The 14,393-nt window shown below is 52.6% G+C and overlaps 1 protein-coding gene across 1 annotated transcript in view; it reads left to right on the forward strand.

Annotated features, from left to right (window-relative positions):
• Window positions 1-14,393, forward strand: part of VIL1 (villin 1) — a 29,553-nt gene that overhangs the window by 7,801 nt on the left and 7,359 nt on the right. The window contains exons 5-19 of the mRNA XM_054478541.2: window positions 785-893; window positions 1,047-1,157; window positions 2,105-2,307; window positions 2,417-2,495; window positions 2,669-2,767; window positions 3,543-3,696; window positions 4,667-4,767; window positions 4,856-4,993; window positions 5,603-5,761; window positions 7,036-7,215; window positions 7,812-7,957; window positions 9,005-9,149; window positions 9,647-9,835; window positions 11,182-11,250; window positions 13,240-13,380. Coding sequence (XP_054334516.1) covers window positions 785-893; window positions 1,047-1,157; window positions 2,105-2,307; window positions 2,417-2,495; window positions 2,669-2,767; window positions 3,543-3,696; window positions 4,667-4,767; window positions 4,856-4,993; window positions 5,603-5,761; window positions 7,036-7,215; window positions 7,812-7,957; window positions 9,005-9,149; window positions 9,647-9,835; window positions 11,182-11,250; window positions 13,240-13,380 — 2,023 coding nt within the window. The remainder of the gene's footprint in view (window positions 1-784; window positions 894-1,046; window positions 1,158-2,104; window positions 2,308-2,416; window positions 2,496-2,668; window positions 2,768-3,542; window positions 3,697-4,666; window positions 4,768-4,855; window positions 4,994-5,602; window positions 5,762-7,035; window positions 7,216-7,811; window positions 7,958-9,004; window positions 9,150-9,646; window positions 9,836-11,181; window positions 11,251-13,239; window positions 13,381-14,393) is intronic.

Consider the following 14,393-nt stretch of genomic DNA (forward strand, 5'->3'; position numbering starts at 1 on the left):
CTCTTTTTTGTCTTGCTGCTCTCTTCCCACGCTATGGCAGTAATTCACTGCCATGGGCACTGGAGTGGCACCTCTCCCTTCTTTTCTTTTCTTCCACTTTGATCCCCTGTCCTCAGGATTCTGTCCCTATTTATTAATACATTTCCGTTTTTTTTTTTTTTTGAGATGGAGTCTCACTCTGTCACTTAGGCTGGAGTGCAATAGTGCGATCTCGGCTCACTGCAAACCTCCTCCTCCTGGGTTCAAGCGATTCTTCTGCCTCAGCCTCCCGAGTAGCTGGGATTACAGGCACCTGCCACCATGCCCAGCTAATTTTTTGTATTTTTAGTAGAGATGGGGTTTCACCATGTTGGCCAGGCTGGTCTGGAACTCCTGACCTCAAATGATATGCCCACCTCGGCCTCCCAAAGTGCTGGGATTATAGGCATGAGTCACTGCACCTGGCCTATTAATACATTTCCTACTCTTCATATATCATGACTCTATCTTTGCAGGCCTCTCCACAGGGCAGGGACTAGGGCAAGATGAGTGAAGATCTAGGGTGCATACTTCAAGGTTGCTCTCACTGTCAGGGTCGTGCAAGGCATGTCACAGGCAGACCTTGTACTTTCAGGACCTGACAATGAGTGACTCCCTAAAGTTTGCACCCTCAGCACCTCATTCACGTCACCTGCTCCCACCCCGGCCCTCATGTGACCCCAGCGTGGCAGCCAGGACCTGGGAGAACAGGGGCCAGGCACACCTCCCAGCCCACTCCCTTGGGTCAGCTCACCTCTCTTCTCAGGATCCGGAAAGGGGGCGTGGCTTCTGGCATGAAGCACGTGGAGACCAACTCCTATGACGTCCAGAGGCTGCTGCATGTCAAGGGCAAGAGGAACGTGGTAGCTGGAGAGGTAGGCAGGCCCTACTGGAGCACTGGCCAGGGCTGTGAGGCCCAGGGTGGAGGGCAGGGGCTGAGGAGGGGTGAGGGGCAGGGAGGGGTGGCCAAGATGATGGATGATAGGTGAGCCCTGAGTGGGGTCTGCACCTCCCCCGTGGCTCCCTAGGTAGAGATGTCCTGGAAGAGTTTCAACCGAGGGGATGTTTTCCTCCTGGACCTTGGGAAGCTTATCATCCAGTGGAATGGACCTGAAAGCAACCGTATGGAGAGACTCAGGGTAAACCTGCCCATGCACCACACCTCCCTCTCGAATCCTAGACTGCCCCCACCTGCTCCTTTCCCCAGGCCTCTCCCCGCTGACTGCTGGGGATAGCGTGTTCGAAAGTGGCTCAGTCTCCATGTGTTTGGGGCAGGCGTGCATGTTGGAGTTTGCGTGTGTATACTTGTGGTCAGTCCACTCAGATAGAGTGAGTCTCTACAGTGTGACAGAGCCTGTGCCAAGCCTTGGGGATCCAGTGGTGAATGAAATGGGCATGGACATACGTGTGTTTATACTCACAGTACATTGACGCTGTGTGTGCACTGTGAGACTGCAAGCAAGTTTGGGTGCAAAGAGATTTTTTTCTGGAAACGCAGTTTCGCTCTTTTTGCCCAGGCTGGAGTGCAATGGCGCAATCTCGGCTCACTGCAGCCTCCGCCTTCTGGGTTCAAGTGATTCTCCTGCCTGGGATTACAGGCATGCACAACCACGCCTGGGTAATTTTTTGTATTTTTAGTAGAGACGGGGTTTCACCATGGCCAGGCTGGTCTTGAACTCCTGATCTCAGGTGATCCACCTGCCTCGGCCTCCCAGAGTGTTGGGATTACAGGCATGAGCCACTGCGCCCGGCTGAAGAGATTGAGTACTGTGATCCTTGGGGCTCAGCTCTTGTCCCGAACTGTGAAGTCTAAGCACACATTTCCCACACTGTCAGAACAGAAGGCCCAGCAAGCCCGCTTGAGCACCTTCCTGACAGTGGGGAAACCTGCTCTCCCAGCTGCCTTCCCCCTGGTTTCCTTACATGCCTTAAAAGCTTGATCCCTCCGATGGGGAAAAGCAGGGCAGGGGTCTCAACCCCTGTGGCTGCTGTAGGTGGTCTGGGCTTGCCTGGCAGGGTGTGGGGTGGCAGACACTGCCTCGTTCCCCCACTACTCCCAATGGGTCACCAGGGGCCTCCCCTGCAGGGCATGACTCTGGCCAAGGAGATCCGAGACCAGGAGCGGGGAGGGCGCACCTATGTAGGCGTGGTGGATGGAGAGAATGAATCGGCATCCCCGAAGCTGATGGAGGTGATGAACCACGTGCTGGGCAAGCGCAGGGAGCTGAAGGCAGCCGTGCCCGACACGGTGGTAGAGCCGGCACTCAAGGCTGCACTCAAACTGTACCAGTGAGCGCCCAGCAGGGTCTTCCTGGGTGCTGGGGACTCCCTGGGAGCAGGTGCCCTGGCTGAGGGGCTTGGGCCCCCTCCCCATCTATGCCTTGCTTCTGTCCTGCAGTGTGTCTGACTCCGAGGGGAATCTGGTGGTGAGGGAAGTCGCCACGCGGCCGCTGACACAGGACCTGCTCAGTCATGAGGTAAGAGGGTCTGGAGACCCCCCAGCCTACGGCAGCCTGGCCCCCTCTCCCTCAAGCAGGAAAAATTCCAGGGGGCTTGGGGTAGGCATGGGAGGGAGAGACTTTTTTGTGTGTGAGGCTGTCCCAGTCCAGCACTTCCAGCTCCATCAGACTCTTACCTCTCCCGACTCTAGGACTGTTACATCCTGGACCAGGGGGGACTGAAGATCTACGTGTGGAAAGGGAAGAAAGCCAATGAGCAGGAGAAGAAGGGAGCCATGAGCCATGCACTGGTAGTGGGGTGGGGGGGGCGAGTCCAGGAGGAGGGCAGAGTGATGGAGGGAGAGAGCAGATAGCAGCATGGGGTGGGCAGGCAGGCTCAGACCAGGGCATAGCGCCAGGCAGAGGCAGGGAAGGCTGGGAGGAGCAGGATGAGGGCTGGGCCCAGCCCAATGGGAGGGGCCTGAGGGGCCATTCTGTAGTCATCTTCGGGGTTCTCTGCACACCAGGGAGCCAACCACCAGGCAACCCTGGGGCCACCTCAGGATGTGGACTCTCACCTCCCTGCACCTGAGCCGAGTTTAGCGAAGGGAAGGAGAAATGGAGGGAGGCTGGCTTCCTACAAAAGAGGATTGGGTCAGCTCAGACCAGGGCCAAGTCAGAGTTTGGGGTCATTGCTGGGGCTGGAGTCGTAACCCTAACTGGCTTGGGGCCAGTGTTGGATTGGGGACTGGGCATTAGGATTAGCATTGAGGTAGGGTCACATTAGGCGTTAGATTTGGCTTTGAGATTGGGGTCAGAGTTGTGTTTGGGTATTAGATTTGAGGTTGAGGTCAGAGTGAGTCTTGAGGCCAGTGTTAGGTTTCAGGCGGTATCAGATTTGAATTTGAGGCTGGGGTCAGAGTAGGGTTAGGTTGGGGATTAGCATTGGGATTGGGTTTGGGTTCAGTTTTGGTGCCGGGGTAGATCTGATGGTGGATCTGGTTAGGTTAGAGCCAGGTTTTGGCTTGCATTGGGAGTGGGGACTAGCGGAGGTGCGTAGCTTCCAGCCACCCCTTTCTCTTCCAGAACTTCATCAAAGCCAAGCAGTACCCAGCAAGCACACAGGTGGAGGTGCAGAATGATGGGGCTGAGTCGGCCGTCTTTCAGCAGCTTTTCCAGAAGTGGACAGCGTCCAACCGGACCTCAGGCCTAGGCAAAACCCACACTGTGGGCTCCGTGGGTGAGGGCCAGGCAGGGGCAGTGAGGGAGCCAGGATCCAGGAGCTGGGCCAGGAGAGCCACTTGGTCCACCACCCACCCTCCTTCCCTGACATGCCTCTTCCACGAAGACTTTTACGCTGGCTCTGGGCTTGTCCTAGCAGATGGGGACATGGACAAACTCTAGTTGTCACAAAAAGGGAGCCGAGAGGGCTGGGCGTGGTGGCACATGCCTGCAATCCCAGCACTTTGGGAGGCTGAGGCGGGTGGATCACCTGAGGTCAGGAGTTTGAGATTAGCCTAACATGGTGAAACCCCGTCTCTACTGGAAAAAAAAAAAAAAAATTAGCCAAGCATGGTGGTGCATGCCTGTAACCCCAGCTACTCAGAAGGCTGAGGCTGGAGAATCACTTGAATTCAGGAGGTAGAGGTTGCAGTGAGCCAAGATCATGCCATTGCACTCCAGCCTGGGCAACAAGAGCGAAACTCTGTCTCAAAAAAAAAAAAAAAAAGGAGCTGACAGTGATGTGATATTTCATTTGGGATGGGGTTGGGCCTCCCTGGAAACCAAACAGCTTCAGTCTCTTACCAGCCAGTATTTGCTGAGGGCAAGCTCGGTGCCCAGCACCTAGGGGAGGAGAAATAATAGTGTACAGCTCCCATCATTGCAGAGCTCCCTATTGAGCTGGGAGACAAGGTCAAGGCTTGAAGTCTGAATGTTGCAGGAGTCAGGATGTAGATCAACAAAGCTAAAGCCTTGCTCTTATGCCTCTCCTGGCTCCCTGGGAGCAGGAGTTTTAGAGGGAGGGAGATATGGTTCTCTATTGTAGCTCTGCCACATTCTGTGCAACCAGGTAAGCTAGTGAATCTCTCTTGCTTCGGTTTTCTCATCTGAAAATGGGTCTAAGAATTGTAGCTACCATTCAGGGCTGTTGTGAGGACCTGGGAGACCTCAGCTGGTGACAATTGGTTTCATGATTTCCCCCACTCTAGCCAAAGTGGAACAGGTGAAGTTCGATGCAACATCCATGCATGTCAAGCCTCAGGTGGCTGCCCAGCAGAAGATGGTAGATGATGGGAGTGGGGAAGTGCAGGTATGTGAGAGCAGAGAGGCCCGTGCTGGGTGGAGCAGGGATGGTGGAGCCTGTCCTGGACCTCACCCTGGCCTGATACTGGCCCTAGGTGTGGCGCATTGAGAACCTAGAGCTGGTACCTGTGGATTCCAAGTGGCTAGGCCACTTCTATGGGGGTGACTGCTACCTGCTGCTCTACACCTACCTCATCGGCGAGAAGCAGCACTACCTGCTCTACATCTGGCAGGTCAGGTCCCGCCACATCCCACCCAGAGCACAGCCGGCTTAGCTCCACCTTGTACATACTCCTGCTAAGTGGCCATCACCCTTGGGTTGAATACCTCTGGGGATGGGGAGCTCACCCCTTCAAGAAGGACTGCTTTGGCTATGAGGTCCCGCTAGTACCCCCATTCACAGCCCTTTTCCTTTTGGTTCTCTGAGTCTCCCTTCCAAATTTCATTGCCTTCTGCACATTCTTGTCACCTGCTCTGCCCGTGGGTTTTTGTGTCTAGATGCGAGGGAGCAGGGAGTGTGTCTAGGACTGAGTGGTGTGGTGCCTGTGATGCTTCCCTGAAGAAGGAGCAGAAAGGAAAGGAGGAGGTTTGGGGTTAAGGCTGGGGTTGCAGGTAGGTCAGGGCTGGGCTGGGTCTGGGAAAGAATTAGGTTTGAGGTTGAGATCAGAACTGAGGTATGGTTCAGATTGGGGTTTTGGCTGTTTCACAGTGGAGTTTGGTGGGGAAGACAATTGGGTTTAGGACCAGTTCAGACTTGAGGATGGAGTTGTTGCTGAGGCTGAGGATGGGGTCAGAATTGGGGGCTGACCCAATCCCACTCACTCCCTCCTGCTCATTCCCAGGGCAGCCAGGCCAGCCAAGATGAAATTACAGCATCAGCTTATCAAGCCGTCATCCTGGACCAGAAGTATAATGGTGAACCAGTCCAGATCCGGGTCCCAATGGGCAAGGAGCCGCCTCATCTTATGTCCATCTTCAAGGGACGCATGGTGGTCTACCAGGTGTGGCTGCTGAACTGTGGTGTCTGGCAGTACCCACTGTGGCAAGACAGGCATCCAGGATGCCCGTGGTGGGAGCAGGGCTTGAGGTGAAGCCCATTCTTCATAGGAGACTACCCTGGAGGTTCTATCACTTATGTGGAACTGGTAATAGAAGCAACTCATTTGGTTACTTTAGAAATATGTGTAATTGGGCTGGGCATGGTGGCTCACGCCTGTAATCCCAGCACTTTGGGAGGCTGAGGTGGGTGGATCACCTGAGGTCAGTAGTTCAAAATGAGGGCATGCAATGCAGGGGGCACAGCAAGGACAGGGGCCTGGGGGAGAGGCTCCATAGGGAACATCAGAAGCCTGGTGGAACTGGCCAGGCGTGGTGGTTCACGCCTGTAATCCCAGCACTTTGGGAGGCAGAGGCGGGTGGATCACCTGAGGTCAGGAGTTCGAGAGCAGCCTGGCCAACATGGCGAAACCCTGTCTCTACTAAAAATACAAAACTTAGCCGAACATGGTGGTGCATGCCTGTAATCCCAGCTACTGGGGACGCTGGGGCAGGAGGATGGCTTGAACCTGGGAGACGGTGAGTCAGGATCACACCATTGCACTCCAGCCTGGGCAGCAGAGCGAGACTCCGTCTCAAGGAAAAAAAAAAGGCTAGGCGCTGTGGCTCACATCTGTAATCCCAGCACTTTGGGAGGCCGAGATGGGCGGATCTCCTGAGGTCGGGAGTTCGAGACCAGCCTGACCAACATGAAGAAACCCCGTCTCTACCAAAAATACAAAAATTAGCTGGGTGTGGAGGTGGGTGCCTACAATCCCAGCTACCCAGGAGGCTGAGGCAGGATAATTGTTTGAACCTGGGAGGCGGAGGGTGCAGTGAGCTGAGATAGTGCCATTGCACTGCAGTCTGGGCAACAAGAGCAAAACTCCGTCTCAAAAAAAAAAAAAGAAGCCTGGCAGAGCTAAGCTGGAGGGTTTGATGGCAGCAGTGTCTGCAAAGGCAGTTTGCATCTTCGTCATGTGGGGCCTTCAAGGGCAAAGCTGAGGAGGTGGGCTTTAGGCTATAAGCAATGGGGAGTCACTGAACATTTTTGAAAAGAGAAACGCCATAATGCAAACAATGTTTTAGAAAGACCTGGTGACAGAGCATCAGAGGAGCTGCAGGGGCAAGCCTCCCCACCCTACCCTATCCCTCTCTGGTTCTCTTTGTGCCCCTCTGTTCCCCATCATCTTCTTTACTGACTCCTGACTCTCTCCCTGTCTTCTGCCCTCACCTGCAGGGAGGCACCTCCCGAGCTAACAACTTGGAGCCCGGGCCCTCCACACGACTGTTCCAGGTCCAGGGAACTGGTGCCAACACCACCAAGGCCTTTGAGGTCCCAGCGCGGGCCAATTTCCTCAATTCCAATGATGTCTTTGTCCTCAAGACCCAGTCTTGCTGCTACCTATGGTGTGGGAAGGTGTGTTCAGGGCCTAGAGGCCTCCCCATCCGCAAGTGGGTCCTGGGAGTCCCCCAGTTTCACAGCAGCCCTAGGTCAGGGCAGGAACCCCTGGCCAACTAAGTTGTGCCTGCTCAGTTCTCAGCCGCCTCTGGAGCCCAGTCTCTCCCTCCTCAGTAGCTCTCGGTCTATCTTTCTGCCTCATCAGTGACCCTCATCAATGACCATTCTCAGATTCTCTGCCTCTCTGTCTGAGTCAGTCTCTCTTGTTCTGTTTCTCTGGCCACCTTCATCTGTCCCTGTGTTGGTCTGTCTTTATGTCTTGGGTTCTCTCTCACTACTCTGAGCCTGTCACTACCTCTCCTTTGATCTCTGTAAGAAGAATGCATAGCCTCTTGGAGTCCCTCTCGACCCTTGAAAAGACTCTCTAGTTTCTTCGGCTATTCTTTGGAGTGTCAAGGACAGAAGAAAGCATGGAATTGTCCCTGTGTGGCCTGTATACACAGGGTCCTGACCCAGGAGAACCCTCTTAGACCCCGGAACTCTGGGCAGTGAATGTGGTAGGAGGGTGGAGGTAGGGGTAGCACTAGAAATTAGCCGACCCTTTTTTTTCCTAGGGCTGTAGCGGGGACGAGCGGGAGATGGCCAAGATGGTTGCTGACACCATCTCCCGGACGGAGAAGCAAGTGGTGGTGGAAGGGCAGGAGCCAGCCAACTTCTGGGTGGCCCTGGGTGGGAAGGCCCCCTATGCCAACACCAAGAGGTAACTCTCAGGTCCCTCCGCCTCCAGATTACCAAGTTGGGGGAGCCTCCCAGCATCTCCGTCCCCACACCCAGAGCCTACAGCAGGCATGGACTGAGGACTCTGTGTGTCAGGCACTGTGCCAGGCCCCCAGGACTACAAGATGAATAAAGGGCAGCCTATACCCTTGGAGCCTCTTGGCACAGGGGCTGTGTCTGTGCTGCTCACTACAGTATGCCCAGGACCTGGTGGGGTGTTTCCTTGGCAAAGGGGATTCCTGGCCATAGGAGGCAGCTCAAAGCAAGGGGCAGGGCTAGAGGTTTGCCTTTCAGTAACAAGATGCCAGAGGCCAGCCTGCCTTTAGGTCCTGACACAGGCCTGGGATGCTGAGGAACACCAGCCACAAGCCCTCTTTCAAATGGATTTGTTTTGTTTTTGTGACAGAGTCTCGCTCTGTCACCCAGGCTGGAATGCAGTGGTGCAATCTCAGCTCACTGCAGCCTCTGCCTCCGCCTCCCAGGTTCCAGCAATTCTCCTGCTGCAGCCTCCTGGGTAGCTGAGATTACAGGCACCTACCACCACGCCTGGCTAATTTTTGTATTTTTAGTAAAGACAGGGTTTCACCATTTTGGCCAGGCTGGTCTTGAACTCCTGACCTCAGGTGATCCACCTGCCTCAGCCTCCCAAAATGCTAGGATTACAGGCATGGGCCACTGTGCCTGGCTCAAATGGTTTTTCTAGAGAATATCCATGATCTACTAGTCCCTAGTTCAAAAGCAGAAGGGCATGTACTTTAGTAGCGGTAGGAGGGATGGAGGGAAGGTATCAGGAAGAACTTCCTAACAAGGCTCTGCAAAAGCCACTGGAATGCATGTCCAGAAAGCAGTGACAATTTCTTCCTCAGAGCACTCTTGGAATGAGAGGGGACCTTTTTATCAATCAGAAGATAGAGCATTTTGCTGGAGATGACCTTTCTATGCCAGAGTCCCTTCCTCAGACTTCTGTGTCCTCAATTCCCCTTTTGCCGCACCTTCCTTCTGCCAGTACAATCTTCTCTCCATCCTGCAGACTACAGGAAGAAAACCTGGTCATCACCCCCCGGCTCTTTGAATGTTCCAACAAGACTGGGCGCTTCCTGGCCACAGAGATCCCTGACTTCAATCAGGATGACTTGGAAGAGGATGACGTGTTCCTACTAGATGTCTGGGACCAGGTAGGACCAAGGGCCTGGGCACCCCTCTTCCCAGCCACCTCAATCCCCAAGGCCAAGAAAGAGTGGCTTTAAGGTTAGGTAAGTGTCAATGTTTTCTTGGCCCTCACATAATTTCTCCCTGGAAATGGTATGAACACCAGAAGTGTAAGAAAGAAGGAAGGTGGGGAGGAACATGCTCAGAGGGGCTGCAGGGAAGAACGTATTGTCTCCCAAAGTCCTATTTATTTCACATGGCAGCAGGAGTGTTTTTGAGAATCCTGGGCTTTGGACAGTCTGGGAGACACACATTTGCAGAATATCCAAGTACAAGGCATCTGTCCAATCTCCTAATTTCCTAGATACAAATTCAAGGCCAGATGGTGCCTGCCCTAGGTCATTTGGCTGGTAGTGGTGGAGTCAGGGTCAAGGTCAGGGCTTCACTGTTGGACAACTGAGGCAGAGCCCTGTGGGCCAGGGAGGACAGGAAGGATGGACTGATCTCCTGGGTTTCTCAATAGGTCTTCTTCTGGATTGGGAAACATGCCAACGAGGACGAGAAGAAGGCCGCAGCAACCACCGCACAGGAATACCTCAAGACCCATCCCAGCGGGCGTGACCCTGAGACCCCCATCATTGTGGTGAAGCAGGGACACGAGCCCCCCACCTTCACAGGCTGGTTCCTGGCTTGGGATCCCTTCAAGTGGAGTGTGAGTGGCCTCATCCCAGCCTGTCCTTCTCTAGCCCTGCCTGGAGATCAGTGCTGATTCCTGTAGGCCATTCTGTCTCTTTGGGATATATGACCTGCTGATTTAGAAAGGGGCTAGAGGAGGCTTAGAATAGAAAGTAAGGCTGCACTAAGGCCATTAGGCCTCTGGTGAGAGGGAAGAAGTCTATCAAAAACCAAGGCTAATTATAGTGCCTTGTTTGCGCACTACATTTAGAGCAAAGCTGCTGGATAATATAGGTAAGAAATGTACTGATTACTTAAATTAAAATTAAACACAATTCAAAATTCAGTTTATCACTAGCCACATGTGGCAGCTGGCTACTGTGTTGGGCAGCAGAGGTGAGAATGTGCTCATCGTTGCAGCAACACGGTGGATCCTCCATGCCAGCTGAAACATGTTGGTTCTAAAGAACTGACAAATGTCTTCCTGGTGCTAAATTCTAAGCAAAATGTGTCATGTATGTGGTCCTTACCTGAGGGATGGTGTGCCAAGCTCCCACGGGGCGTTTCCTAAACCGGCCCCACATAGAAGCAAGGGGCAGATCCCCAGAATGGAACGTCAGCAAAGGTTTTCTGTAGGAAGAAGGCTAAGGTAGAGTGAAGCCTGGCCTGGTGGCTCTGGGTGCTCTAAATTATCACAGCAGATGGCTTTAGGGAAGCAGAAAGCTTAATTTCCTCAAATCTGTTGGTTTTTTAAATTCTGCACTTAGATGGGCTTTTAGTTTTTACTCAAGGCAGCATATCGAGATGCCAGGTTTTCTCAATCCACTTTAGTTATCACCTTTCCCTCACCTCAAGTGTGTGCTGGCTTCTCTCTCAGCCTCATTCACTCATTCATTCATTCATTCATTCATTCAGCATAAGTGTGCTCTAGGATATGGAGATGGGACTCCTCAGAGAGCCATGGTTCCTTCACTCCTCTGTGGCAGGGCTCCCTTCCAGGATCTGGGGGGACCCCCACCCATCCCCAGGAGCCCTGCATTCCCCAGAGCCTACATAGCCTAGGCAGGGTTCTCCACACTGCCTGCGGGTTCTTGCCCTGGCCCCTGCAGGTGGGAAAAGATCCTGCCCATCCCCATGTCAGGCTGAGCTGGGACAAATATAGCCTGCCCTCCCCTTTTCTGATCTGGCAGCCCCTCTGGTCCCAACCTCACCATCTAATCTCCTTTTTCAGGGACCCTCCTCCAGCCTCAGCCTGCGTATCCTCTTTCCTTTCTTACCACTAGGCCCCAGACCAGCCTTCTTTTCATTCCTGAGAGAAAATGGCTTCTCATCCATCTCCTCTGCTGAGATCCAGATCTAATCTGTTATTTACTTTATGTGCAGAACACCAAATCCTATGAGGACCTGAAGGCGGAGCTTGGCAACTCTAGGGACTGGAGCCAGATCACTGCTGTGAGTCCGGGGCGGGGTGGCTGGGCCCTGCAGTGGCCAGCTGGTGGTCAGACCTGTGGGAGCCAAGAATGCTGCAGAGAAGACACCAGTGTCCTGTGCTTTCCCTCCTATTTCTCCCCACTTCTCATTCTTCTTGCTGTTTAACTTCAGTGCCTCTAGTGGTTTTGTTTCTTCAATTTCCTAGTGAAATGGTTCTCAATTTTTTTTTTTTTTTTTTTTTTTTGGAGACACAGTTTCACTCTACCTCCCAGGCTGGAGTGCAGTGGCAGGATCTCGGCTCACTGCAACCTCCACCTCCCGGGTTCAAGTGATTCTCATGCCTCAACCTCCCAAGTAGCTGGGATTACAGGTGTGTGCCACCATGCCTGGCTAATTTTTGTATTTTTAGTAGAGACGAGGTTTCACCATGTTGGCCAGGCTGGTCTCAAACTCCTGACCTCAAGTGATCCACCAGCCTTGGCCTCCCAAAGTGCTAGGATTGCAGGCATGAGCCACCACACCTGGCCTGGTTCTCAAATTTTATCATGCATAGAAGTCTGGGAGATGGGGGCAGGGAGTGAGGGGGAAGCATATTAAAATGCAGATTCCAAGGCCCCATTCCCAAATATTCTGGTTTATAGACTTAGAATTGGCACCTAGGAATCTGCATCTTTTAAATCTTATTTTAAAAAGGTAATTTCATGTAGTTAGTCCATGGACTACACTTTGAGAAATAATGCTGTCTCTACACTCCATCACCTTTGGGGTCCCTTCTCTAGGTAGAATAACTACAACTCCTTTGGTCTTTCAGTGAGTTAACAGAAATGTATTTAGGCTGGGTGCAGTGGCTCACGCCTGTCATCTCAGCACTCTGGGAGGCCGAGGCGGGTGGACTGCTTGAGCGCAGGAGTTTGAGACTAGTCTTGGTAACATGGGGAAACCCCATCTTTACAACAAATAAAAAACAGCCAGGTGTGGTGGTGCATGCCTGTGGTCCCAGCTACTCAGGAGGCTGAGGTGGGAGGTTGGTTTGAGCCCAGGAGGCAGAGGTTGCAGTTAGCTGAAATTGTGCCACTGCACTCCAGCCTGGGCAACAGAGCCAGACCCTGTCTCAAAAAAAAAAAAACCCAAAAAAAAGAAAAGAAAAAAAATGTATTTAGCCTTTAGGCCTGGGACATGGGAATATGAAATCAAAACCTTTGCTTTGAGAAGTTCACAGGCTTATAGAGGGAACAAGACAGAGCTAACTCTGAGGAATGTGTCCAGAATTCAAGAGCAAGTTCACAAGCACATGGGGGTATAATCAACAGATGGTCAAAACCTGCAGCACTCACGAAACCCTTCTTGGTGGACTGACAGTACAGACTGGCATGTATAGATAGGTCAAGGTTAAGTGAATTTATAGATGACAATTTCACAACAGATAAGAGAGACAAGGTCATAAATATCCAGGCTGGATCTCAAACTCTGGGGAAAGCCATGGGAAAGTTAATGAATCGTTAAAGAAAAGAGTCATTTTCCACCAATGGACTTTGGTCAGAACAGACCACTAAGCTCTATGTTGTTGTTGTTGTTGTTTTGAGGAGTCTCTCTCTGTTGCCCAGGCTGGAGTGCAGTGGCGCGATCTCAGAATCAGAATGATCAAATGATTCTCCTACCTCAGCCTCCTGAGTAGCTGGGATTACAGGTGCCCGTCACCACGCCTGGCTAAGTTTTGTATTTTTGGTAGAGATGCGGTTTCACCATCTGTGTCTAACACAGGCTGGTCTTGAACTCCTGACCTCAAGTGATCCACCCACCTCAGCCTCCCAAAGTGCTGGGATTACAGGCGTGAGCCACTGCACCTGGCCCATGTTGTGTTCTTATGTGTGTGTGTGTGTGTGTGGCAGGGTGGGGTGGAACATGGGAGGCTTCTTGAAGGTGGTGCCCTAGAGATTTCAGAGAGAAAGGCAGCCTGGGAGGTAGCTGTGCACCAGCTAAAGTAACTAGTGGTTTCCTTTTCTTTCCTAGGAGGTCACAAGCCCCAAAGTGGACGTGTTCAATGCTAACAGCAACCTCAGTTCTGGGCCTCTGCCCATCTTCCCCCTGGAGCAGCTAGTTAACAAGCCTGTAGAGGAGCTCCCCGAGGGTGTGGACCCCAGCAGGAAGGAGGTAGGTCAGACTCTCAAAGGAGGACAAAGAAGTCCATTTGTTGGACCACCATAGTTGACTCCCAGATTTGGCCCTGCAGGTGACTAGGTGCTGGGGATGAACAAGACAGATGGGATCCTGCCTTCATGCCAGCTTATATCCCAGGAGGAGAGAGATCAGAGAAGCCTGGTTACACTATTATTTAATTTCAGGGTTAAGTGCCAGAAAGGTGAAGTACAGGAGCTGTGAAGAGTATTACAAACAGGGCTGGGTGCAGTGGCTCATGCCTGTAATCCCAGCACTTTGGGAGGCTGAGGCGGGTGGATCACCTGAGGTCAGGAGTTTGAGACCAGCCTGACCAATATGGTGAAACCCCATCTCTACTAAAACTACAAAAATTATCCAGGTGTGGTGGTGTACGCCTGTAATCCCAGCTACTCAGGAGGCTGAGCCATGAGAATTGGTTGAACCCAGGAGGTGGAGGTTGCAGTGAGCCGAGATCATGCCACTGCACTCCACCCTGGGTGACAGAGTGAGACTGTCTCAAAAAAAGAAAAAAAAAGGTATTACAAAGAGGAGCCTGATTTAGAGATTTCCTTTTGAAAGACAAATAGGAATTATTGAGGCAAAGTAAGTTAGTTCTGGAGAAGGGACAGCTAACATGAAGCCCAAAGGCAAGGTACAAAAATGGGGGCAAAACTGCAAGATGGCCAGAGTGGCTGTGGTGTGCAGAGCCCATGGAGGGAGGCAGGGCTGAACTGGCAGTGCCTTCTACCCCAAGTTAAGGATCGTATCATGTATCCTGGCAGTAAAGGGGAGTATCATTATGGTTGAAGTAGTAGAGTGACAGACTTACATTGGCCTGGCGTGGTGGCTCATGCCTGTAATCCCAGCACTTTGACAGGCCGAGGCATGCGGATCACCTGAGGTCAAGTGTTCAAGACCAGCCTGGCCAACATGGTGAAACCCCATCTCTACTAAAATTACAAAAATAGCCGGGCATGGTGGCTTGTGCCTATAATCCCAGCTACTCG

Source organism: Pongo pygmaeus, chromosome 11 (genome assembly GCF_028885625.2).
Source record: "Pongo pygmaeus isolate AG05252 chromosome 11, NHGRI_mPonPyg2-v2.0_pri, whole genome shotgun sequence".
Classification (NCBI taxonomy): Eukaryota; Metazoa; Chordata; class Mammalia; order Primates; family Hominidae; genus Pongo; species Pongo pygmaeus.